A 23,335-nucleotide genomic window follows, 5' to 3' on the forward strand; every position below is an offset into this window, starting at 1 on the left:
TTCTGGTACACTTTTATCCCAAGGGTTTGGGGCCCCACTTTAATGGGAAAAGGGTCTCCTATTACACTTCCCAACTAGGGTGGGCCCAGGACCTTACCTTCCAACTCCACTTGCCTACCCCTCTCAGGCTGCGGAAGCCCCTGACTCCTGCCTGCAAGTGGGCTTTATTAGATTAAAAAAAAAGAAACTACTAGAAAGTACCTAAGAGTTTAAAGGCTGAAAGCAAAACAAAAGGTCAGGTCAGTGCTGTAGTTACCCCACAAAATTTAAAACTGAATTACAATTTGATTCAGCAATTCCATTTCTGGGCATGTACACAAAAAAGCAGGGACTGGAACTGACACCGTACACCCATGTTCACAACAGCCAAGAGGTGGAAACAACCCAAGAGTCCACTGACAGATAAATGGATAAACAAAATGTGGCATAAACATAACAATGGAATATTATTCAGCCTAAAAAAGGAAGGAGATTCCTGACACATGGTACAACAAAGAGGAATATTGAAGACGTTACACTAAGTGAAATAAGCCAGATACAAAAGGACAAATACTGTACGGTTCCACTTATATGAGGTACCTAGAGTAGTCGTACTTGTAGAGACAGGAAGCAGAGTGGTGGCTGACAGGGGCTGCCGGGCGAGGAATGGGGCGTTAGTGTTTAATGGGTGCAGGCTTGCAGTTTGGGAAGATGAAGACGTTCTGGAGATACATGGATGGTGGTGGTAAATGCGCAACAACGTGAACGTATTTAACGCCACTGAACTGCATGCTGAAAAAGACTTACAATGGTAACGTTTATGTTAGGTATACTTTACCAAAATAAAAACATTTTTTTTTTTTTTTGTTTAAAGGTCAGGCTAATGTTGCTAAGGGCTGCTAGACCTACTCAGTAAATTGTACAATATACCCTGAGTTCCAAGGCTTAATACTGATCAGGGGGAAGACTTTGAAGTTAATTAATGGGGGTCATGAATACAAGTCTAGCCTCCCTAGACCTTTGGGGCCATATGCTGAACCTCCGTCAATATGCAAAACTAGCACTGCTTGTCGACAAACACATACATAATCGCCAAGGTCCCTTGAACAAATACAAATGCAAAACATTTCTCTTTAAAGTTATCAGGTACCACAAATGATATAAGGATAGTTATGTGGTGCTGCTGTACTATCGATAGAACTGCTAAATAAATATCAGGGGGAAAAATTGAAGGGATGAGAGAAAGAATTCTCTCTGAAGTATTTCCATTGAAAAAAATTGGAGAAATTTCTTCTTGCAGCATCTGTTGTACTGTTGTACCTCCCCCTTCCGAATCACTACATATAATTCTAATACAGATAATATATATACTTATAAGTAAATATAAAGGGGGCATGAGATCAATTCACACTTAACACATTTTAAGATACCAACACATGTTTAAAAAACATGCATTTTAGTAATTCTGGGCATCTCTAAATTTCTCCTGTTTTCAAAAAAAAAAATTAAACAGCTCAGCTCAGAAGATTTTATGGACATTTATGGCTATACAGAGCAACACCAGGTAAAACTACAAAATAAAAAATTGGCAACAGCAGAAGCCATATTCTTCATTATGACGTCATGAATGGCATGTGGTGAGGGCCTCTATGTTGCAAATACAAAATCTTACTTGCTTAGTGCATGACTGCTTAGTGCATGAAAAAGACCTCAGGAAAGTTGTCTCTTAACTGGAAGATTCTTCCTACTTTCAACATATAAAGATAATGGCTAATACTTGCTCACTGCTTATTATGTGCCAAGAACTGCCGTAAGGGCTGTATATCCCTATCTATCTATCTATCTATTTACCTACCTACCTCTTTATCATCTATGTCTTTACCTACATTAACTCATTTATTCCTTACAACAACCCTCTAAGGTATGTACCATTATTATTCCCATTTCAGAGATGCGAAAATCGAGGCAAAGGGGAGTGGGTTTTCCCAAGGTCACACAGCCAGTGAATGGTAGAGCTGGGATTTGAGCCCAGGCTCTGGGGCCCATGCTCTTAACTACCATGCTCTAGCGCCTCTCTGCATAAAATATGGAAATTCAGGGACGATGGCGAGTGTCGGACACTTTACATATTTTATACAATTGTATTTTTATAACCAGGTCATCTATTTTTTTTTTTTTTACAGCCAAGGAAACTAAAGTTCAGAAAGATTAAGTTTATATAAGAATCGAAGATAATAACAGATGGAGGTGGGAGTGAGCCCATCTATCTCCGTCACCAAAGTTTCAGGATCTGGTGCAAAGAACAATATCCCTATGGTTAGAAGTTATGAGAAGGCCGGTAAAGCAAAATCAAGGAGGCTTTTGCTTTGCGCAGAGAGTAGAAAGAAGCACACGCCTACAGGCGCAGAAGCACAGAGTGGCTTGGTATCTGGTGGATGAGAACTGCCAGGGAGGAGACAGGTGATAAAAGGGCAGTAGGTGGGCGCCTCCAAGTTCCACTTCCTCTGAGATTCCAGAGTCCATATTTGCCCGGTCCTCCATCACCCTGCTCTTCTAGATTTCTGTTTAACCACACACACAGGCAAGGAAGGTAACACTTCTCAAGCTGTGCATCCCAGATGACCCTCGCACAGAGATCCTTGTTCTAAAACTGGATAGATGGGAGGGATCCAGTATATTTTTCATACTGAAAGGGCGAAAAGTCAGGCAAAGCATGTGCTCAGATTAGTTTTCTTTTTAGTGCTACTGCACTTCTATTTATAACAAAGTTATTAGCCTTATAAACGTGGTACATCTTTGTGAGATGAAGCATCAAATAACCATGACTGTGGTTACTGCTAGTGTCACCACCGTTCATTGTCACTTACCTGTGGGCAAGGCACAAGCAAGAGATCATTGAAACCCCACAAACACGTGCATCAGAACTTCTGCCGGAGAGCAAGGACCCACATCGGGAGTGCCTGGTGCGCTTGTTAAATGATGAACGCTCTTGAGCCCCAACCTAGCCCTACTCAATCAGAATCTCGACGGGAGGGCCAGGGAATCAGCACTTTAAGAGTCATGCCCAGTGATTCTCATTTTGGCCTGTGTTTCCTCATTTTATGTACAAGGTATTAAGAAATGATAACTTCACTAAATAACAGGATATACACTCATCTGGACTTTAGAATCTGTGCTCTTAACTGCTCTATAGCTCAAGCTTCAACAATGAAGCCTGTGACTAAAACAGGCACAAAACAAGCAAGATCACCTTTAAAACCCATGAGATCTGTCACCACCAGCCTGCATGATGTCACAGAATTTCCCAAACTGTTATTTTCGGTAAGTATACAGGAAGGTTTCTTACTTTAAATTAAAAAAAAAATTAACAACGCATTATACTTCCCCTGTCCTCATAACAATTCATTTCATTTTAACAAGATTTAGGGATCTTCTAGCAATTTCAATGCTTCATCACATGAAACTGGCTGTACTAGAAGAGCAACCAAATCCCTGCGGTAAAACGAGACCAACGTGGGAAGCTTATCCGCAAATGATTAGAGAGGCAGAGCTATAACTACAGCAATCTCTTACCACAAGACGTGGACTTCCTGTCCACCAGATTCACACGCCTGGTTTCGGTGCGAAGTTTCTCATCGGTATTCTCCACCAGGTTGGCAAGGTCATCAATTATCTCTATAAAGGAAAACAAAGATGCATGGTTAATACTCCAAAAATACCTTGGCTCACATCAGTCTCATAGCTGTGGTGGTCCTTCCTAGTAATAATTCTCTCAACTGCAGTGAGTGAGAAGGTTTTAAAGAACTCATGTATATTCTCTGAAAACTGCAATTCTGATTCATTAAAGGTTGGGGGTGGGGTCGGGAGGGAAGGAGTAGTAAAGAAAAAAACGAGTTCAACACAATTCCAGGAGACAGAGGAGAAATGTCAAAAGTTCAGGGGAAAGAAAGCATGACCCAACAAATTTATGCCCAGCCAAGTTGTCACTGGAGTATAAAGACGGCAGACAGACGGTATAGAGGACTTCAGGGACCACTGGGATCCTTCTTAAGAAAACTACTTGATGATGAAATCTAGGCAACCGAGAGGTGACTAAAAATACAGAACTCTGGGCTGGAGAAGCCAGAGGCCATGACATAAGAGATGACGGCGAGAACTGAATCCATTTAAATACTGAGCTGAGAACAAATAAGCATATGGATTAGGTTACAGAAAAGTAGACAAACATAATAAACAGTGACAATGGAATTATAGGTGAAAATCAGGAAGCAGTTGAGGGGCGGTGGCAAGAAAGGTAAGCAGCAGCTAAGATGTTAATTTCTTCATCACTCTCAGCAGGGTCATATCAAGCTGTTGGAAAGTAAAACATAGAGACTTACAGCTTTGTAAAAATCACCAAAGCTTCAATGTTTTACGTTATTATTTTGTTAACCTTAAATGGATCTTTTAGCAATTACTACCTCTTGGAGAGAACTCTTCATGTAAAGTTTTGTTTTTTTTTTTTTGCAGTACCTGGGCCTCTCACTGTTGTGGCCTCTCCCGTTGCGGAGCACAGGCTCCGGACGCGCAGGCTCAGTGGCCATGGGTCACGGGCCCAGCCGCTCCGCGCGCAGCATGTGGGATCCTCCCGGACCGGGGCACGAACCCGTGTCCCCTGCATCGGCAGGCGGACTCTCAACCACTGCGCCACCAGGGAAGCCCCTGAAGTTTATCTTTTAAAAGTGAAATTAAGCACTTAATATTAAAATAGCATATATAATATGACCCTAATTATGTAAAATTATTTCTATCCCTCCTTTTATACATACGAACCTGTAAGGATATATCCAGACAACGTTAACCTAATGTTAATAATGACTATTTCTAGGTGGTGTGATCCTGGGTGATCTTCCTTGTATTAACTGTTTTATTTGAATTTCTTATAATGAGCTCTATATACTATTTTTTTTCCCAGTTTTGGTTCTTTTTCCTCCCTCCTTCCCTCTGTCCCTTTTTAGTGATTGCTTTAGAGATAAGTTGTCCAATACGTTACCATTTTTCTTAAAGAATGAAATAAAACCCACAAGCAAGTCAAAGGAAGCTTTCAGAAAGTTGTTTGAGCTCAGTTTTGACGGCCATGTATGTGGGTGAAGCAGGAATAGTGCGACTCATGCAAAAAGAGTAGCATGTGAAAGGCACAGAAGAGTTGGGAGGTCTTTCTTCCAGCTCCTACAGCACTTCCTACAATCTTTTTACTTAGAGACCCTTTTTGTTTGTATTGAATGATCTGTTTGCATGTCTTTTACAGAAGGAGTATGACAGACACTAACTTTTATTCATCTCTGTATCTCCTATCCCTAGGAGAGTGCCTAATATACAGCAAGATAAATACTAAAAGATAAAGGGTGTGAATGAATGGAGTGTAAAAGATAAAAGCATTGAATAATTTCAAAGCATTGAATAATTTGCTGCTTCTTAGAAAAGTGGAACTAAGCCAAATTTGCCCAATATTATCTGTACAACACCTGCCTAGAAAATATTTCACTATTATTTAACGATCCTTTCATAGCTATTTCCTTGTATTCAATGACATACTCTCCCAGTTTCCCTTTCACTTATCTGTAAGCTCTGTCTAGTCTCCTCTTGCTCTTAAATGTTGGTGATCCCCAGAACTCTGTGTATTTCTATTCTATTTTAGTTTTAAACTTAAAATTTTAATATTTAAATTTAAAATATTTAAATTCAGTAATTTAGATATTTTAATATTTAAAATATTAAAATTTAATTTAAATATTTTTAAATTAAAACATTTTTTTCTGCTCTACATAGCTCTCCAAAACTCCTTGACTCATATAGCCAACTGCTTACTACTTATCTCTACCTTGAAATTCCTACAAATATCTGACTCTCAAGGTCTCTAAAACTAAACTCTTCATCTTCCCTCAAACTGGACTCCCCTATCTTCACTGCCTCAGTTAATGGCACCACCATTCATTTTTGCTTGCCCAAGATGGAAATCTTTTTTTTTTTTTCCCGCTGTGTTGGGTCTTCACTGCTATGCACAGGCTTTCTCTAGTTGCAGCAAGCGGGGGCTACTCTTCGTTGCAGTGCATGCGCTTCTCATTGTGATGGCTTCTCCTGTTGCAGATCACGGGCTCTAGGTGCACAGGTCTCAGTAGTTGCAGCAAACGGGCTCAGTAGTTGTAGCGCGCAGGCTCTAGGGCACGCAGGCTTCAGTAGTCGTGGCGCACAGGCTTAGTTGCTCTGCAGCATGTGGGATCTTCCTGGATGCACTGGCAGGCGGATTCTTAACCACTGTGCACCGCAATCAGTAGCCCCCGCTCGCCGCAACTAGAAAAAGCCTGTGCATAGCAACAAAGACCCAACGCAGCCAAATATAAATAAATAAATTTATATTAAACAAAACTGACAATACTAATTGTTGGGGATGATTTGGCACAAAGTTAACTGAAGAAATATTTGTCTGTTCTACTCCAGCTAAGCATATATCTACTCTATGACCCAGAAATTTCACCCTTAGGAATTTACCAAACAGGAATAGAAACATGTTTCTCAGAAAGACCTGTACAGGCCTTCCCTGGTGGCACAGTGGTTGAGAGTCCGCCTGCCGATGCAGGGGACACGGGTTTGTGCCCCGGTCCGGGAAGATCCCACATGCCGCAGAGCAGCTGGGCCCATGAGCCATGGCCGCTGAGCCTGCGCGTCCAGAGCCTGTGCTCCGCAACGGGAGAGGCCACAACAGTGAGAGGCCCACGTACCGCAAAAAGAAAAAAAAAAAAAACCTGTACAAAAATATACCCAACAGCGATACTCATGAGAACCCAAAACTAGGAACCACCTAATATCCATCAATGGGGGAATGGATAAGCCAACTGTGGTATCTGTTCAGTAATAAAAAACAAAGAGCTGCTTATAACTGTAAAAACTGTTACTTTGTTGGCTAAATAAAAAATAAATCTCAAAAGCATTTTGTTGGCGAAAATAAGAAAGTAATATATACTTAATAATTCCATTTATATAAAGTATGAAGACAAACCTAATCTACTAGATAGAAATCAGAAAGCAGTTGCCTCTGGGGTGGGGATGGAGGGGACTGACTGGAAAGGGAGAAGAGGGAATTTTCTGGGACGATGGAAATGCTCTAAATATTCTCACAAACGTATGCCGTTGTCAAAATGCATGGACTGAACACTAAGGTCTGTACACTTTGTTGTATGTAAATTATACCTCAACTAAAAATGTAAAGCAGAAACAACAAGGACCTATTGTATGGCACAGGGAACTATACTGAATATCTTGTAATAACCTACAATGGAAAAGAATCTGAAAAATATATATATATACAACTGAATCACTTTGCTATACACTTGAAACTAACACAACATTGTAAATCAACTATACTTCAATAAAAAGTTGTTTGAAAAAATATATATATATAAATTAGAAAAAAAAATTGAAGTTTACAGTATCATGATACTTCCAGGATTTTCCAGAAAGGAAGAAAAAAGGGAGGGAGGGAGGAAGGCGGGCAGGCAGGGAGACCTGCTGCGAAGACAAAGCAAAATGACTTAGAATAACAAAATTTTCCAGCTGCAAGAAGTCAGGGGATCATCTTGTAGCTCCTCCCCCTTAACAATCCCCCTCCGACCCAGCTCCCCACCCAACCCCGTGCCAGTAACAGGGAAGCTCGTGAGAAAATCAATTCCATGGCTGAGCTGGAGGGTGCCTGTAATTATAAGTTTCTATATTTCGAGCTGAAAATCTGCCTGCTTTTAACGTTCACCTTCTATTTCTAGAACAACACAATTCCAGTGTTCTTCCTTCCAGAAGACAATTCTCCTCGTATAACTCCTTAGTCTTGTCTTCTCAGCTACAGACACTTAGCTCTGAACATTAACAGATTGTCAGAGGAAGCGATTTCTAGATCTCGTGACATCTTGATGCACTGGACACCGTATTCACCCTAAAATGTGACGCGAGGACTTGGATCCATCGTTTCAGGTTCTGTCCAGTCAGCACAGAACACACTGAGTTTAGACAGAGTCGCATATATAAAAGTCGGTATTTTTAAGTTCCATTCCTCATGTCCTATCAGGATATTCCATAGTAAAAGCTATGCTTCCTGGAGTTGCTTGGTCCATTGTTCTCATGCAAACGACTACAGCTGAGATTGCATGGTATCTTTTAATGTCTCAACATGTAATATAAAATTTACACTTAATAAGCTTCTAGCACTATAAGAAAGTCAAGTGCAAAATACTCCTTGTCAGATACTAAATACAATATGTCAGCTGTTATATGTTAACTGGGTTTCTGGATAGAGTTCTCATTAAATTTGTAAATATTCATAACAGAGGTAAATACAAAATTGGTAGAAGATTAGCTAAGCAAAAATCAGTAGTCAACACTGAAGGGGTTAATGTTTTCATCTCAGACCAAACACAGAGTTTTTCATATTGGTTGGTAAACCTCATCTGATTACTAGTTTGCTTTAAAAAACAAACAAAAAACCCTCCATTTTTAGGTGATAAAAATCATTTAATAGCAGTTTATAAATGAGAGGGGAAAAGTATAAAATTATCCACACACCCCAGTAACCACTCCTGTGGATTCCCTTCTAAGATTTGACATAAACATATGTTTTTTTCTTTTTGTCGGTACGCGGGCCTCTCATTGTTGTGGCCTCTCCCGTTGCGGAGCGCAGGCTCCAGACGCGCAGGCTCAGTGGCCACGGCTCACGGGCCCAGCCGCTCCGCGGCACGTGGGATCTTCCCGGACCGGGGCACAAACCCGTGTCCCTTGCATCGGCAGGTGGACTCTCAACCACTGCGCCACCAGGGAAGCCCTGTATTTTTATATAATTGCAACATATGAGCCTTTTGCCCCCTGTTAACATATCATTTGTACGCTTTCGTGTTGTTACACAGTCTTCACAGTTATAATTTCTAATGGTTACAAAATATTCATTCCATTAAAATAAACATTCATTAAAAATAGCCCATTATGGGATATGTAGAATGCTTCTATATTTCCACATAATGAGTCAATGAATTCTTTCCTCCATTATCATCTTCCTTCTTTTCTATCGTTTTCTTAATTAAGCGTGATTCTGACTGCCACATGGACTTTGAAACATACCGCCAAGTCACTTTTTAAAAGGTTTGCACTGCCACTGCTGTTGGTTGGTTTGATCAAATTCACTCGTCAGTATGACCTCAGAAGGCGATTTCCAAGGGCAGGGAGCCTGGGAGAATTCCCACCTTGCAGCCTAGTGGCTTCTAAGGGGGGAATTTCCCCAACCACAGTCAGTTACGAGCAAATTAAACACAGGTTAAGAAAGAACCAGCTGACTCTTTCAGATCCCTCCAAGTACAGCCTCCAAAGAGCAATTGGTATTTTACTTCCCAGTAAGTATTTGCACTTGGTTTCGAGAAGGAACTTATGTTTCTGTCACGTGTTCATTCGAGATACCAAGTGCCATTCCAACACAGAAAGGAAAAAAATGGACAAAAGAAAGTATTTTCGCATCAAAAAGCGGTGAGAAATATTATACGGTGCCAACACAGCTGGATCCAAATATATTTAATTTTCTTCTAGGCTCGGTTACAGTCTCAGTAACATCTACACAAGGGCAGAGAGTATGCTGTGTATTTTCAGATAAATTTGGTTCCTTTTGCACTCATAATGGATGCTGGCACTCGCAAAGTCATTATGCTTTTATGCCTTTCACTTAATTGCTAATGACGTCTGAAGACAAGCATTAAAAAAACCAAACGGTGAAGAAAGAGCTTTTCTTGAGGGCATTAGTTTAACTCCCTTTATTCCCTACAATGGAAACTAAACATGGGGTGGGTGATAACCTCTAATAATACACTTTTCTGTACACTAGGAAACCAGGAACAGAAGGACAGACCGATCTGTGACTCAGCAGAGGAAAAGTAACACGTTGGCCAAGGCACCCTATGGCAGGGCAGCTGGCAGGGAGTCCCCGCACACCCAAGCAGAGCCTCTGGGAGCACTCAAGCTTCGGAGGCCTAGGAGAAAGCCCCTTGGCCATACCTGCTCCCATTTTAAGCAGGAACAGGTGGGCCAGGCTGGGCAGAAAGCACAGGCTCCTTTCCTTCTTCCTCCCCACCATCAACCCCACGGCCTTTCAGTCTTTCATCCAGGCTGAAACGTGTGTAACAGAGGCTTATGCTGAGTTAGAACCCTTCCCAACTTCTAACAACAGACAGACACTGACATGTGTGTGTGAAGATGAGCAAAGAGCCAACAGGTGTAAATAAAGAGGGAGCATCTGCTCCCCCTCCCTCACCCCTTTGGCCCTAGAAAACACAATTCCTTCCAGAAAAGGACAAGGCTTGAGAAACTGGTTTCTGTTTTTAAAACAAGATTCAAGAGGACACTAAATCAATACAACAGAACAGAGAGCCACAATGAGGGACCGACCTAAGTTACTAGAAACAGTGCTCCAGATAGAAACACACTTGTCAAATCAAAAACCTCAGTGAAGGCAGTTAAACAGATTGTAATCTAAATAAAAGATTTGGTTAGAAAACAAACTGGAATAGTCTCCCAGAAGTCACAGAAGGAGGTTACAGAGGACAAAATATGGAAGGAAAAAAATAAGAGACCGAGATAAACACCCAGGAAAACAGAAGGAGAAACAGTGGCTAAGTAAATAATAAAAGTTCCTCTTAAACCAGAACCCGAGTCTCATAATAATCAAGATCAAATCCCAAATTACTCAGTACACGAAGTACCAGAAAACCTCAAGATGCATCAGAAAAGACAATCAGCAGATGCCGAGGCTGAAATGACACAGCTGTTGGAATTATCTGACAAAGACTTTAAAGCAGCTATAATATAAATGCCCCAACAAGTAAAAGTGAACACTCTTGAAACAAAAGTTTCAGAAAAAAATTAAAAACAAAAAAAGCAGAAAATATAGAGGAGAACCAAATGTGAATTGCAAAACTGAAAACTACAAGAATCAAAATTAGAAAAACTCACTGGATGGGCTCAATAGCGGAATGGAGATGACAGAGGAAAGAGGCAGTGAACTGGATGACAGGTCAAAAGAAACAATCAAATCTGAACAATGAGGAGAAAAGGCAGGGGGATGACCATAGCCTTAGGGACCTACGGGACAGTACCCAAAGGTCAAGCATTCATGTCATCAGAGGCCCAGAAGGAGAAGAAAAGAGTGTGGGGCACAAAAATATTTGAAGAAATACGGCTGAAATTCTTAAGTTTGACAAAAAAACACAAACCTATACATTCAAGAAGCTCGGAAAACCCCCCAAAAGATAAACACACAGAAATCCACGTCTGGACACATCAAACCCAAACCATTGAACACTAAAAACAAAGGAAAAAATCTTGAAAACCACCCCCCAAAATAACATATTACTTCTAGGAAAACAAAGATTTGAAAGACTGTGGATTTCTCACCAGAAATCATGGAGGCCAGAAGAATGTATAACAACATTTTTAAAATGCTGAAAGAAAACTGTCAACACAGAAGTTTATATCCAGCAAAAATATCCTTTGGGGATCAAGGTGAAAGAAAGGTATCCTCAGATGAAGTGCTAAGAGAATTTACAGACCCCACACAAAAAAACTGAAGGCACTTTTTCAGACAGAAAGGAAATCACACCAGCAGAAAATCTGGTACATCAGAAATGAAGAGCAACAGAATGATAAACATTTGGGTAAATATAATAGATCCTTCTCCAATTAAGTTCTTTAATTATCTGACAGTTGAAAGCAAAACTTACAACATCTGGTTTTCAATGAACATAAGTATCATACACCATACTGACGGGAGGGAAGGGTAAAGGGACCTTTATGGTGGTATGGTTACTATACCCCACTAGACATGATAAAATATTGATTCTAAGCAGACTGTAGAATGTTAAGGATATATATTGTCATCCCTAGTAACCACAAATACAATCTGTACAAAGATATATAGCAAAAAGTGCAACAGAAAAATTAAAATGGAACACTACAGAAGTTCATATGTGTGATTCCATTTATATGATAGTCTCCAAAAGACAAAACTATACTGATGGAGAACAAGCCAGTTGGTGATCACCAAGGGTTAGGGACGGGGGAGGGAACGACGGCAAATGAACAGCACAAGGGGTGATGGAACTGTTCTGTGTCCTGTCTGTGGTAGTGGTTACACAAATCTATACATGTGTTAAAATTCACAGCACTACACAAACACACACACAGTCGATTTTTCTGTATGTTAATTTAAAAATTCAAGTTAAAGATATAATGAACAAAGAGAGGTATGGGTAAAGGAAGAACATCAGAGAACGCTAGTGCTTAAAGAACAAGAGGAACAAAAACTAGAAACAAAGGAGGAGGGTGAAAAAGCAGAAGAGAATGCTGTCCTAGAGGGCAGCACTGCAGAAAAGAGGGTGGCACATACCATGTGTATGGACTGGTAATCGGGCCATTGCCATGGACTGTGCTGAGAGCCGCTGTGGGTGGGGGAAGAAGGGGGCAATTTGCCTGAGTTGCAGGACTGAATGCAGCCAAAGTGTGGGGAAAGGAAGATGGTAAGAGGACCCTAGTGTGTTACTGAAAACTCCTAGAATGTAAAACCAAAACGCTAACTACTAATATTTACTGAAAACTTGCCAGGTGCTAAATCACTGTTTTTTAATCTTGAGTTGTATCTAGTTCATTATAAAGTGAAAAACAATTCTTCTATACCCCACAGTATTAATATGTTATTCTATTTAAATTACTTAATTAAATATAAACATCAATGGTGGTATATATTATTTATGTTTATAACTCTTTATTCCATAGTTCTAAAAATATATATTCATATTAAAACTAAAATTCTGTTTAATAACAATAATTTCATGCTGACAGAGACAGCCTGTTTTCTGAGTAGCAAATTGCTGCTTGAAACATGAATATGATACAGACTAAAGTATGGGTCCTCTGGGGTTGTCCTGCTATTCTTTATTCCAATTGTGGAGACATCTTTTAGACACTGCACAGTGACAGCCTTTGGCCTTCTCTTGCAAGCAAATATATCATTACATATTAAGTATACTTTCTTCTCTCATCAGCCAAGGATTACTAAGACAATTACAAATACAAATGTGGGCTAGAATTGCATGGCAACACACAATACAGTGGTCAGCCTGACAATATTTAAAAATCAAAAGGATTTTCTGGATTATCTACAGTAGAGAGAGACAAAATTTTAAAAGTCATTAAAAAAAAAGAGTCCCACAGAGCTCAGAGAAGGCACCATCGGTCCTAATTTGAATATAGAATGCTAAAAGCATAACATTTCTTACCTTAAGTTACTCATTAAACAGCTCTATAATAGGCATAAAAATATTGCCTCCCCAGTTTTCCTAGCCCTTCAAGAAAAACATCTACTTAAAAAAAATGTTAAGGAGGAGACCTTCAAGATGGCAGAGGAGTAAGACGTGGAGATTACTTTCCTCCCCACAAGTACATCAGAAATACATCTACATGTGGAACAACTCCTATAGAACACCTACTGAACAGTGGCAGAAGACCTCAGACTTCCCAAAAGGCAAGAAACTCCCCATGTACCTGGGTAGGGGAAAAGAAAAAAGTATCAAGTATCTTTTCTGACTACAATGCTATGAGACTAGATATCAATTACAGGAAAAAATCTGTAAAAAATACGAACAAATGGAAGCTAAACAATACACTACTAAATAACCAAGAGATCACTGAAGAAATCAAAGAGGAAATCAAAAAATACCTAGAAAGAAATGACAATGAAAACATGAAAACCCAAAACCTATGGGATGCAGCAAAAGCAGTTCTAAGAGGCAACTTTACAGCAATACAATCCTACCTCAAGAAACATCTCAAACAACCTAACCTTACACCTAAAGCAATTAGAGAAAGAACAAAAAAATGCCACAGTTAGCAGAAGGAAAGAAATCATAAAGATCAGATCACAAATAAATGAAAAAGAAATGAAGGAAACCATGGCAAAGATCAATAGAACTAAAAGCTGGTTCTTTGAGAAGATAAACAAAATTGATAAACCATTAGCCGGACTCATCAGGAAAAAAAGGGAGAAGACTCAAATCAGTAAAATTAGAAATGAAAAAGGAGAAGTAACAACTGACACTGCAGAAATCCAAAGGATGAGAGATTACTACAAGCAACTATATGTCAATAAAATGGACAACCCGGAAGAAACAAATTCTCAGAAAAGCACAACCTTCCGAGACTGAACCAGGAAGAAATAGAAAGTATAAACAGACCAATCACAAGCACTGAAATTGAGACTGTGATTAAAAATCTTCCAACAAACAAAAGCCCAGGACCAGACGGCTTCACAGGTGAATTCTATCAAGCATTTAGAGAAGAGCTAACACCTATCCTTCTCAAGCTCTTCCAAAATAGAGCAGAGGGAGGAACACTCCCGAACTTATTCTATGAGGCCACCATCACCCTGATACCAAAACCACACAAAGATGTCACAAAGAAAGAAAACTACTGGCCAATATCACTGAGGAACACAGATGCAAAAATCCTCAACAAAATACTAGCAAACAGAATCCAGCAGCACATTAAAAGGATCATACACCACGATCAAGTGGGGTTTATCCCAAGAATGCAAGGATTCTTCAATATATGCAAATCAATGTGATAAATCATATTAACAAATTGAAGGAGAAAAACCATATGATCATCTCAATAGATGCAGAAAAAGCTTTCAACAAAATTCAACGCCAATTTATGATAAAACCTCCCAGAAAGCAGGCACAGAGGGAACCTACCTCAACATAATAAAGGCCATATATGACAAACCCACAGCCAACATCGTTCTCAGTGGTGAAGAACTGAAACCATTTCCACTTAAGCCCAGGAACAAGACAAGATTGTCACTCTCACCACTATTATTCAACAAAGTTTTGGAAGTTTTAGCCACAGCAATCAGAGACAAAAAAGAAAAGGAATCCAAATTGGAAAAGAAGAAGTAAAGCTGTCACATGATACTATACATAGAGAATCCTAAAGATGCTACCAGAAAACTACTGGAGCTAATCAATGAATTTGGTAAAGTAGCAGGATACAAAATTAATGCACAGAAATCTCTGGCATTCCTATACAGTAATGATGAAAAATCTGAAAGAGAAATTAAGGAAACATGCCCACTAACCATTGCAACAAAAAGAATACCTAGGAATAAACCTACCTAAGGAGACAAAAGACCTGTATGCAGAAAACTATGACACTGATGAAAAAAATTAAAGATGATACAAACAGATAGAGAGATATACCATGTTCTTGGATTGGAAGACTCAACATTGTGAAAATGACTATACTACCCAAAGCCATCTACAGATTCAATGCAATTCCTATCAAACTACCAATGGCATTTTCCACAGAACTAGAACAAAACATTTCACAATTTGTATGGAAACACAGAAGACCCCAAATAGCCAAAGCAATCTTGAGAAAGAAAAATGGAGCTGGAGGAATCAGGCTCCCTGAGTTCAGACTATACTACAAAGCTACAGTAATCAAGACAGCATGGTACTGGCACAAAAACAGAAATATAGATCAATGGAACAGGATAGAAAGCCCAGAGATAATCCCACGCATATATGGTCACCTTATCTTTGATAAAGGAGGCAAGAATATACAATGGAGAAAAGACAGCCTCTTCAGTAAGTGGTGCTGGGAAAACTGGACAGCTACATGTAAAAGAATGAAATTAGAACACCCCCTAACACCATACACAAAAATAAACTCAAAACGGATTAAAGACTTAAATGTAAGGCCAGATACTACAAAACTCTTAAAGGAAAACACAGGCAGAACACTCTATGACATAAATCACAGCAAGATCCTTTTTGACCCACCTCCTAGAGAAATGGAAATAAAAACAAAAAGAAACAAATGGGACCTAATGAAACTTAAAAGCTTTTGCACAGCAAGAGAAACCATCAACGAGACAAAAAGACAACCCTCAGAATGGGAGAAAATATTTGCAAACGAAGCAACTGACAAAGGGTTAATCCGCAAAATATACAAGCAGCTCAAGCAGCTCAACATCAAAACAACAAACAACCGAATCCAAAATGGACAGAAGACCTAAACAGACATTTCTCCAAAGAAGACATACAGACTGCCAACAAACACATGAAAGGATGCTCAACATCACTAATCCTTAGAGAAATGCAAATCAAAACTACAATGAGGTATCACCTCACACCAGTTAGAATGGCCATCATAAAAAAATCTACAAACAGTAAATGCTGGAGAGAGTATGGAGAAAAGGGAACCCTCTCGTACTGTTGGTGGGAATGTAAATTGATACAGCCACTATAGAGAACAGTATGGAGGTTCCTTAAAAAACTAAAAATACAACTACCATACGACCCAGCAATCCCACTACTGGGCATATACCCTGACAAAACCATAATTCAAAAAGAGTCATGTACCACAATATTCATTGCAGCTCTATTTACAATAGCCAAGACATGGAAGCAACCTAAGTGTCCATCGACAGATGAATGGATAAAGAAGATGTGGCACATATATACAATGGAATATTACTCAGCTATAAAAAGCAACAAAATTGAGTTATTTGTAGTGAGGCGGATGGACTAGAGACTGTCATACAGAGTGAAGTAAGTCAGAAAGAGAAAAACAAATACCATATGCTAACACATATATATGGAATCTAAAAAATAGAAAAAATGCTTCTGAAGAACCTAGGGGCAGGACAGGAATAAAGACGAAGATGTAGAGAATGGACTTGAGAACACGGCGAGTGGGAAGGGTAAGCTGGGACGAAGTGAGAGAGTGGCATGGACATATATACACTGCCAAATGTAAAACAGACAACCAGTGGGAAGCAGCCGCATAGCACAGGGAGATCTGCTCGGTGCTTTGTGACCACCTAGACAGGTGGGATAGGGAGGGTGGGAGGGAGACGCAAGAGGGAGGAGATATGGGGATATATGTCTATGTGTAGCTGATCACTTTGTTATACAGCAGAAACTAAGACACCATTGTAAAGCAATTATACTCCAATAAAGATGTTTAAAAAAAAAGGTTAAGCCATATTAGAACCCTTGCTAATAATGTAACAATAAAAATACACTTCTCGTTATTTTAGAAAACTGGAATCCTGGTGATAATGTGCTCAGCTCTAACTGAATAATTTCAAGATAATCAACACGTTTCTTTGCACCTTGAATAAAAAGTCTATATACTGTATGACTCTAATCATATGACATCCTGGACGAGGCAAAACTATAGAGAGAACACAGTGATCAGTGTTTGCCAGGAGTTTAGAAGGAATAGGGAAGGGATGAACAGGTGAAGCGCAGGGATTTTTAGGGCAGTACAAAATTCTGCATGATACTGTAATGGTGACTATGTGACATTATGCATTTGTCAAAACCCATAGAACTTTCATTCATTAAGGTTCACTTTTTGTGCTGTAAATTAAGAAAACAAAAATCATTTAGGAGGTTGGGGATTCCAGGAAGGAACACAGAGTGTGATACGATCATCTATCTGTACTGTAAATGTATCAAACAACATCCCTGAAAAGGGTGGAAAGAACAGGTGCTGACGTAAGTTACGCTGGGAATGGGTGGAGTCTGTAAGACTCAGGCAAAAGCACTGCATATAAGCACTGAGTTCTAGTTGATGAAGTGGATTTCCTTGGTGGTACGAGTTAATTACAATAGGGCTTACACACGTACATGGAAGTGAGCAATTACGGAAATGGATGATGGATGGTAAGGGCCAGATTCTCACTGCTGGACTGGAAATTTAAAGATAAGCAAGAAGAGGAGGCTAGGACAATCCATGTGGTTAACAGATGAGAGTTAGAGACATCGGTATGACCTTAATATAAAGATGGTTACATAGGGATATGTGTATATACACAGCGTAGTAAACAGACATGCATTTCTATGCTTTGTCAACTGAGAAGGCATTGAAAAAACCAATACCCCAGGAGCAACAAGCACACTTGGCACCCAAATCTTGGTTTTAAGGCCATTCTCCAGTAAAAGAAAATAGATGACTCTCGGACTGGCACAGGAAATATACAAGAGGAGCCTGAAGTATCTGGTAGGACCAGACACTGAGGAAGTGCTTTAAAAGACAAAGAACAACAACAACACAGCAACCTCACCAGTGGGGATATGTCAAAGGAGCACAGGAGCCAACCGACAGAGCTCCCCGTGGCCAAAGCTGGAATAATTTGAGCAACAAAATAGAGTAGCCAAAAGGATAAAATAATATCCATAGGGCTTCCCTGGTGGCGCAGTGGTTGAGAGTCCGCCTGCCGATGCAGGGGACACGGGTTTGTGCCCCGGTCCGGGAAGATCCCACATGCCGCGGAGCGGCTGGGCCCGTGACCATGGCCGCTGAGCCTGCGCGTTCGGAGCCTGTGCTCCGCAATGGGAGAGGCCACAGCAGTGAGAGGCCCGCGTATCGCAAAAAAAAAAAAAAAAATCCATAGTAAATATCCATTAATTTTATACTAAATATAAATATCTGACATACACACTGATAAAAAACACTTGATTGAATAAGTTCATAAATGAGGGAGAAGAGACAAATCTCCCATGAGAAATTCCCAATAGTTTATGTAGCCAGTCCGTCTTCAAGGAGGGGGAAGTATATGTCTTCACCCCTTAGGTGTGGGCTGCAGGTACTGACTTCCTCCCGAGGAGCTAAGCGTGGAAATAAAGGAAGGGGAGGGAGCACCTTTACAGGGGAGAAGCCCAACAGACACTACCTCAGCCAGATGATCAAGGTTAAGGTGAATGGTCGCAGATCACGTGGACCGTAGGCACCCTTGATCTGGTATGATGCGAACGGCACTTGACTCTGCGGACTTCATCCTAATAACTGGTAACTCCAGTCTTATGAGGAAAACATCAGACAAAGTCTAGCTGTGTAGTATCTTACAGAATACCTGGCCAGTATCCCCCAGAACTGTCAACATCACCAAAAACAAGGAGTCTGAGAAACTGCCACTACAGCCAAGAGAAGCCTAGAGAGACGTGACACTGGAATGTAACGGGGTATCCTGGATAAGACCCTGGAGCAGAGAAGGGACATCAGGTCAAAACTAAGGAAATCTGCATAAACTGTGGACTTCAGTATGTATCGATGCTGGTTCATTAAAAGTAAAACATATACCACACTAACGTAAGAAACTAGGCACGGGGTACATGGGAACCCTCTAGTATTATCTTCTCAACTTTTCTGTAACTGTTCTAAAGAATAAAGTCTTATTTTAAAAAAGCCAATAGCTAACATCATATTTAAAGAGGACACATTAAACACTTTCCCCTAAGATCAGGAACAAGGCAAAGATGTCTATTCGTTTTGCCACGTCTAATCAATGTTTTGGGGGGGGGGACCCAGAGTTGGAAAAGTCATACGATCTGATTTCAAGCAATCAAGAGGGTTTGGAATGGACAAAAGATCAACGGAACAGAAAAGAGTCCAGAAACAGATTCACACAGATGGCCAACTGAGTTTCCACAGAGGATATCCACACAAGCCTCAGATCCCATAAGAATGTCAGCAGGCCTATTTTTTTCAATTTTCTTAAGATCCCTACCTATATGCAAGAGTGAGAACATATTAAGTGAACATACAAATTCTCCACTGGCTCCTGACAGGCAGGTACTATTTCTGCTCATCCTTACGACAACCCCATGAGGCAAGTCTTCCTAGAGGCAAAGGTCAAAGAGGTGAAATGATGCGTCCAAAGTTACGCAGCTGGTAAGTGGCAAAGCCGGTCTGACTTGCAATCTGTCTGATTCCAGAGCTATGCTGTTCGTAACATTCAGAAGGGAAAAGGGGGACAGCACATCAAACAGTCCAAGACTGCCTTGTTTGTTCTGTTTTGTTTTGTTTGAAGATGAGATCATTCAAGTTTTCCCTATAAATATCTTCTAAACTATTGTTAAGTAAATGTTTATTATTTAGTACAATGAATATCTGAATTTCTTAAGCCAAATCTAGGATCCAGTTGAGTGTTCCCTTATGCTGTGTTACAGACACTACAGCTTTCTGCATAGTCAGTGGAATTATTTAAATACTGTAAAACTAAAAATGTAATCTTATTTGTAACTGTTACATGAATGTACAGTTCTTACTTGTGATACTGTATGTTGTGGGTCATAATCACGATTGTCTATGTCATGACAGACATGACATAGACAATGTCACGACTTTGGTGGAGAATATAACCTCCAACTGGGAGCCAAGGCCATTGCCAACATTTCCCCTTTCACAAGTGGTTACAGAAAATCATGGATAATTTTTACCTACCTCTATTTTATCACTTAAGCTTCTAGACAGTCTCTCATGAAATATCTAGACCCAAACCATTAGATTTTTGCTCCCTTTGAGAAACAGCCTATCTTTCAAATCCAATAGGATTTGCCTGCCTGAGCAATTACTTTTCCTCTGGGACTCAAAAATGCTAACAGGATCACAGCCTTGCATTTCCATATCTGCCCCAGCTACTGAGTATTTACAGCATGTTCAAGTTCTCATAACACAGTAAGAAATAGATAAATCCAAAAAGAAAACGTGAGGAATGGAGAAAGTCTTAAACACTATTTCTGGGTTCTTCCCCTTAGAGCTCAACAAAACAGACACGCTTTTTATGAAATCCATAAAACGGCATTATTTCTAAGTTAGGGCTTACATTCCCTGTTTCAGTCTGATTTCATATAAATGAAGAGTTTTAAAAATACTGCATTAATGATGGTAATACAATTTTAAAGAACTGTAACCATTTATTATCTCGTCTGATCCTCCTGCAATCCTGAAAGGTAGATAGGGAAACTGTTGGAGTATTTTATAGATGTCCAAACAGGCCCACACGGATTATGCAACTTGCCTAAGTTACCCCACGAATAAGTAGTAGGACACAAAGACGGGTCTCTGGATTTCAATTCAAAAGCTTTACTTGGTAGCTCATGCCTCTTATGTCTCAAATTTCAGGTCTGTGTCTACCTCCAGACTAAACATAGTCTGCATTTTTCCCATTCCAGAGGACCATCACCTTGATTTCTCTGTGTTTCCCTTTCTTATAGGAGATGTCTGATGAAGCCCAGAGAAGCAGTTAAGACATAGATTCTGAGAGATTCGGTACCATGACATCTATCAGTCAGAAAGCTGAAACTAACCATGTACTCTTGTTTTAAAAAAACAAATAACTTGAAAAAGAAACATGTTTCCACTTTAGAAGAGAACATTCCTCGTTCACAAAAAAATTACCTCCCTTTATTCCAATCAGTTTTAACACTCTGGACCTATTTGAGGTGTGCATCTCCATTCTTAAAAGGGGATGTAAAGGTCCAAGGCAGGTATCTACAGACAGGTCCCCTGGAGCCGCAGTTCACCCACTTATCTTTGCTATCTGATTATATATACATTTTTAAGAATCTCTGTGTTTTACTTTATATGTATTTTTAAACTCTCCAAGTACAGAAAAGAAATCCAAATGCAAAGTGCTGTATAAAGCACAATACAACTGAAAATGGGGGGTGGGGGAGTCCCATTAATTAAATAACAGCTTAAAATTGAAAATGTCCCGATTTTATACAATGTGTCAGTAGACTGATACTCTGCATTATATTTTACTCCTTTATGCCAGTTACCAATGCACTGCCTCTCAGTTCCAGATTCACCCTTCAGTGCTAACTCTGCACTCGCCGGCTAAACTCTAAGCATCTCTCCTTTGTAGTTCATGTGATGTTAAGCCTTATCGGCAGAGGGCGCTGGAGGGACAAAGCCAGAGGCAAGGGCCACTCCAGGATCAGGTGTGCTAGTGTTTTTTCTTCTTCCTGCTGCTGCTCCTGTCCCAGTGACCATGGATACGGACAACATCCGGTGGTGCTGGGTCCCAGCTGTGAGCCCAGAGCAAACGCCCCCTCAAGTGAGCTCAGAGTCCCGGCCTCCAGAGTCGGACACCACTTACCATACCACCCTGCCAGGGAGCCACTCCCAATGCCCTGACTCCTCTGTGTCCACCCACCAGCCCCCAGCCCCGAGGGGTGTTTCCTAGTTGCTCAGCTTCACTTTGGTTCCTCAGTCTGCTGGCCCCAAGAGCAACGTTTTCTATAGACCAGCTGTGGCAACCAGTGGGCTCCCTCTGCCATCCAGCAGGCCGTGGAGAAGCCCACACCTTCCCCAGGGAGGCCTGAATCCCATTTGGGGAGCTCTGGGCCCAGGATGCTGGGCACCACTGAGGAAGTGTGTGTGGTGTAGTAAAAAGAGGAGTACTGAATAAAAGTGTGCCTACTGAGATATGAGCTCCAGCCCACCACCCCTTCTCCCTGAATCTCTCCCCAGTCAGCATCTAGAGGCTCCAGCTGCAGATATCCCCCCAAGAGGAGACTGGAGGGTCCAAGAGAAGAGATGCATATACTCTGATACTTGAAACTCCTATAATGAAATGTCTGGGTCCCCCCTCCACTGTCCTAAAGTAAGGCCCACCAGTTAAACTTCAGCCAACATAAAGTCCTTCCAATCAACTTTTGGTGCCTCACCTTCAAACATGAACATTTATAATCATCAGGCATTTGAAAAATGATTCCAAAGCAAATCTTTCTTGGAGCAAACAAAACACATGCACACAGCTCCTTAGAGAGTTAAAAGAAGACAATATATGTACAGAACTATAACACACAGGGTAAAATAGGGACTTTCAGGGAAGAAGAGTTCTCAGGAATTAGGAGAGCAGTAATAGTTTGGATTCTTGGTTATGGTAATGGTTACGTGAATCTACACTTGTGATAAAATGACACAGAACCAGACACACACTGTACCAACGCCAAAGCCCTGGTTTTGATATTGCACTATGATCGTATAAGCGGTAACAGCTGAGATAAGCTGGGTGAAGGACATGGGACCTCCGCACTATCTTTACAACTTCCTTTCGTTTTTTCAAAATGAAAAAAGACAGGATAGCGAGAGAGGAAGAGGGGAAAAGAAACAGAAGGAAGACAGCGCTGAGGACATTATTCAAGAAATCAAGCAAACAGATAAAGCAATGAAAAATGAGAGAAAAAATTTACATTAAATGGAGGATTAATTCTTGTGGTCCAACACTGACAACAGGAACAGAGAGAGACAGAAAGAGGGAGGGAGAGAGAGGGAGACAGAGGGAAGGGGGGGAGGGGGAAGAGAGAGAGAGAGAGAGAGAGGAGAAATCATGTGGAGGAAATAATACAATAAGATTTCCCAGAATTTAAGGACAAGTTTCCAGATGAAAAGTGAGTACCAAGTGCTCAGAGCAATGTTTTTTTTTTTTTTTTTTTTTTTT

The 23,335-nt window shown here is 40.4% G+C and overlaps 1 protein-coding gene across 2 annotated transcripts in view; it reads right to left on the bottom strand.

Annotated features, from left to right (window-relative positions):
* The window catches only part of STX8 (syntaxin 8), a 238,014-nt gene that overhangs the window by 88,502 nt on the left and 126,177 nt on the right, over positions 1 to 23,335 (bottom strand). For both annotated transcript variants that reach the window (XM_024748471.1, XM_024748472.1), the window contains exon 7: positions 3,553 to 3,654. In XM_024748471.1, coding sequence (XP_024604239.1) covers positions 3,553 to 3,654 — 102 coding nt within the window. The remainder of the gene's footprint in view (positions 1 to 3,552; positions 3,655 to 23,335) is intronic.

Source organism: Neophocaena asiaeorientalis, unplaced genomic scaffold (assembly GCF_003031525.2).
Source record: "Neophocaena asiaeorientalis asiaeorientalis breed wild unplaced genomic scaffold, Neophocaena_asiaeorientalis_V1.1 scaffold543, whole genome shotgun sequence".
NCBI lineage: Eukaryota > Metazoa > Chordata > Mammalia > Artiodactyla > Phocoenidae > Neophocaena > Neophocaena asiaeorientalis.